The 4,299-nt window shown below is 36.5% G+C and overlaps 1 protein-coding gene across 1 annotated transcript; it reads left to right on the forward strand.

Moving 5' to 3' along the window:
* The first annotated feature begins 1,281 nt into the window (after positions 1-1,281).
* On the forward strand, positions 1,282-3,842 carry LOC127086072 (probable WRKY transcription factor 2). Its single transcript, XM_051026760.1, has 4 exons — positions 1,282-1,553; positions 1,985-2,679; positions 2,766-2,921; positions 3,208-3,842. The coding sequence occupies exons 2-4, from the start codon at positions 2,135-2,137 to the stop codon at positions 3,701-3,703; spliced, it is 1,197 nt and encodes a 398-aa protein (XP_050882717.1). The 5' UTR covers positions 1,282-1,553; positions 1,985-2,134; the 3' UTR covers positions 3,704-3,842.
* Positions 3,843-4,299: the final 457 nt, after the last annotated feature.

Below are 4,299 nucleotides of genomic sequence, written 5' to 3' on the forward strand. Positions count from 1 at the left end.
CAGCCAATAATGCATATTCACATGAATGAGAAAATACGAAACATTCCATTATCTTACATGGTATCAATCCTAACCGATCTCTTTCTTTAAAATAAATCATTCTCTATGTGATGTCGCCGACGACGATCTATTTTCACCTTGATCTAAACATCAACTCTTGAGTTGACGACGATCTATTTTCACCTTGATCTAAACATCAACTCTTGAGTTGACGACAATCTCTTTTCACCTTGATCTAAGCATCAACTCTTGAGTTGTTGACAATCCACTTTTACCTTGATGTAAGCATTAACTCTTAAGTTGACGGATATCTATTTTCACTTTGTTCTAAGCATCAACTCTTGATTTGATGATGATTTATTTTCACCTTAATCTAAGCATCAAATCTTTAGTTGACGACAATATATTTTCATCTTGATCTAAGCATCAACTATTGAGTTCACGACGATCTGTCTTCACCTTAATCTAAGCAAAAATTCTTGAGTTGACGACGATATATTTTCACCTTGATCTAAACATCAACTCTTTAGTTGATGATGATCTGTTTTCACCTTGATCTAAGTATCAATTCTTGAGTTGATGATGATCTGTTTTCACCTTGATATAAACATCAACTCTTGAGTTGGTGACAATCCATTTTCACCTTGATCTAAGCATCAACTCTTGAGTTGACGATGATTTGTTTTCACCTTGATCTAAGCATCAACTCTTGAGTTGACGATGATTTGTTTTCACCTTGATCTAAGCATCAACTCTTGAGTTGACGAGGATCTTGCGTCCTATCCTAGTTTAAATGTTTTCCTAACCCCTCCACATTTCATTTTCGTATTTCAAATGACAAAATTTGGATCCTTTTGTATTTAATATCTTACACCACGTTTTTATGAAAATTGTTGTCATGCACACTCTCGAACTCAAGATAATTAAATAGGGACAGTTATCGCACTCCAATTTTGTCCATTGATTTTTTAATCCATCCGATCATTTTGTATTTGGTCATTTTTCACATTTTTTTGCATATTTTGATATAATCCTTTTTATTTTAAATAACATATGTTATTTCTATATTTTAATTACATACATTTTATTACAAACTAAATAATTATTTCTTTTAATAAGAATTATCTTAGACACGTATTCATGGATTTTTTTATCAAATTTCTAACTTGCATAAAATACAAAGTAAAAGAGTGCATTATAATCAATTGGATTGCATCATAAGACAAAAGTCAATAAAAGTCAAGATTTTGACAATAAAAAACAATGTTTGGCCTAACTAACTAGGCATAATCATACAAGCATACATCATCTCATTTCCCACCAATTTCACAATATATCACAATACAAATATTTTCACTCACATGCAAATTCAAATGAAATTCATACTCATCTTAAATATCTTCAATCCAAAACCATTTGGATCCCGGTGCAATTGTGTTGGAAAGAAGAAGAGGAGATCATAACGAATCCAGAACTGTAAAGAGCTTCGCCGGTGCTTCGTCGGAAAACTCATACAGCCACCGGTTTCTGGAAATTTGCAGTGCTCTGATCGGGTACCTTTTCATCTTGTTTTTATATTTTCTTTCTTGAACCTTGTTTCTGCACCTAATTCGAATATAAACCCCATACCAATTGAATGAACTTGAAGAACATTCATGAACATGGATTCCAAGATTTCTTGTTTCAAGCAAACAACCATTCAAAATGCAGTTCAGTATTCATTTTCACCTAAAAACGCTTGGGTTCACCGAATCGAGTATCTTTTGATTTCGCTCTGGATGTGCAAATTCGTGCGATTTTCTTGTTGATAGATGATGTTTGGTTGTTGTTTCGTGTTCATGATGCATAGTAGATTAATTCTGCATATTGTTTGATTCGTTTTCACGCATAATAGCTTATGATATAAGTGCTTAATTGAGTTGTTTATCCAAACAAGTATATCTTCTCTATTCTTGGTCATTTAGTCTTTTTTTTCAATTCGCAGATAAATCAAACTACACTTCCTCATCAAACCCTTCATGGTTTTGAAGCTTCGGTTCAATCTCAAAGAGTTGATGCGACTGAGAACAAAAGTAGCCTCCATCTTAAGGCAGAATTCTCCTACTCGCCACCTCAAAAGTACAATTCTGCACCAATGGAAGATCAAGCAGAAGAAGAGGGAGAACAAAGAGTCAACGGAAACACAATTGTTGCTGGTGTTGGTGGTACTCCGTCTGAAGATGGATATAATTGGAAAAACTACGGTCGAACGCGAATTAAGAGTAGCGAGTTCCCACGAAGATACTTCAAATGCACCCATTCAAATTGTCCGGCTAAAAAGAAGGTAGTATATTCTCACGAGGGCCACATGACAGAGATCATCTATATGGTAGCACACAACCACCCGAAACCTCCTCCAAGTCGCTGGTCAGGCATAGGGTCAGCTAATCCTCATGCTGACATGCAAGTGGACAATCCCGAACATGTTGAAGCGACGTCAGCTGCATCTGCTATTGCTGATGAGTACGGCAACCAGTCCATCAATCTGCAAACTCAAAATGGTATTACTCACTTAGACTCAGGTGATGCTGTGGATGGCTCATCCACTTTTTCTAACGAAGAGCAGGACGGTCAAGGCACTCATGGTAGTGTATCATTAGGTTATGATGCAGAAGGAGATGAATCCAAGTCTAAAAGAAGGTACTTCATACTTGTCATTGTTGCTGCTTCTTTTTTTATTGGTGACAAATATTAACATATTAAAAATCGATAACTTGTTTTCTAAGGAAACTGGAATCCTTTGCTGAGATGATTGGATCTACTAGAGCCATTTGCGAGCCTAGAGTTGTTGTGCAGACTACCAGCAAAGTAGATATCCTCGATGATGGTTATCGATGGCAAAAATATGGGGATAAAGTTGTCAAAGGAAATCTATACCCAAGGTAATTAGGAAAAACCGAATAAATTAAACGTAATCACAAGTGTCGGTGTCAGTTTCGGATACCGACACTGACACCGGTAATAATTAGAAAAAAATGAATAAAATAAACGTGATCACAAGTGTCGGTATCACTTTCGGACATCGACACTGACACATACAAACCTTTTTTCAGGGGCGTCGATGCTACTTGTCTATAAAAAAACACGAAACTCTTCGATTCTTCAACGCAACACCCATTGCTGCTACTAGTTTATGTTATGGCTGAATGTTTCTGTTTTGGGGTGCAGGAGTTACTACAGGTGCACCAATGCTGGGTGCACTGTAAGGAAGCATGTGGAGAGAGCATCGCATGACCTTAAATCTGTGATCACCTCATACAATGGAAAGCACAATCACGATGTACCCGCTGCTCGTTCTAGCCGTCACGTCAATGCGAACAACGCATCTAATGCAGGTCAAGGGCAAGCTTCTGGTCTTCTTCAAAACCATGCTCATAGAACTGAACCATCTCAAATTCACAATGGAATGGGAAGGCCTTCACTCGGCTCATTCAACTTTCATGGCAGACAGCAGCTAGCTCATCCGCACAGCTTCTCCTTCGGCATGAATCAACACCTCTTCAACCTTGCAATGTCTGGTTTAGGTCCCTCTTCACTGATGCATATGAATCCATTCATGGCGCAACAACAACATCAACAACAACAGCGTGTCGCAAATGAAATGGGCATCATGTTACCAAATGGAGATCTTATGAATCACATGCCTTTCGGACCTCACATGTAAAATTTTCTCATATATATTCTTAAAAGCAAACTAATGTTTTTGCATTATATGATTTACATATATATGTAATGATCAGACATACATAGGTGGATTTCACATTAGTCTCATTGCTGATTTTATTTCATTTGAGGAATCACATTATGATATACCAGTTCATTTGAGTTTGTTACGACATATATTTCCAGTGTTTGTGATATATGCAGATCGTTCTTTGTTGAAAATTGCTCTTTTTAACGATTAAAAGATAGAAAACCGACACCTCTCAATAAAACAAATGTGTGACTAGTGTCTGACACAAACGCATTGTTCGATTTATTTATTGTTTCAAATTATTTTCGATGTTTTGCTATTTCAGTGTCCGTGTCAAGTGAAAATGATTTGTTAACATGATTGTCCATCCTAAAAAGATGGAACTGATTATAGCTTAAAAAGGATGAACCATGAAGGTGAATGTTCCCATTATCCCAAGCAATGTTGTGATGTAGTCACAGAAAAATATGCATAGTAAATAAAATGATGAAACGGCATTAACGTGCTGGACACTTTCCTTCAACATATTGCTCATACAAAGATTGGAATGTAATTATAGAACCTGT

Source organism: Lathyrus oleraceus, chromosome 5, assembly GCF_024323335.1.
Source record: "Lathyrus oleraceus cultivar Zhongwan6 chromosome 5, CAAS_Psat_ZW6_1.0, whole genome shotgun sequence".
Taxonomy (NCBI): domain Eukaryota; kingdom Viridiplantae; phylum Streptophyta; class Magnoliopsida; order Fabales; family Fabaceae; genus Lathyrus; species Lathyrus oleraceus.

Excerpts from the sequence above, each read along its gene's own strand:
- LOC127086072 (XM_051026760.1), top strand. The coding sequence starts at position 2,135 with ATGGAAGATCAAGCAGAAGAAGAGGGAGAACAAAGAGTCAACGGAAAC. Across the intron at positions 2,680-2,765 it reads GAATCCAAGTCTAAAAGAAG|GAAACTGGAATCCTTTGCTG; the intron begins GTACTTCATACT and ends TTGTTTTCTAAG. Across the intron at positions 2,922-3,207 it reads AAAGGAAATCTATACCCAAG|GAGTTACTACAGGTGCACCA; the intron begins GTAATTAGGAAA and ends TTTGGGGTGCAG.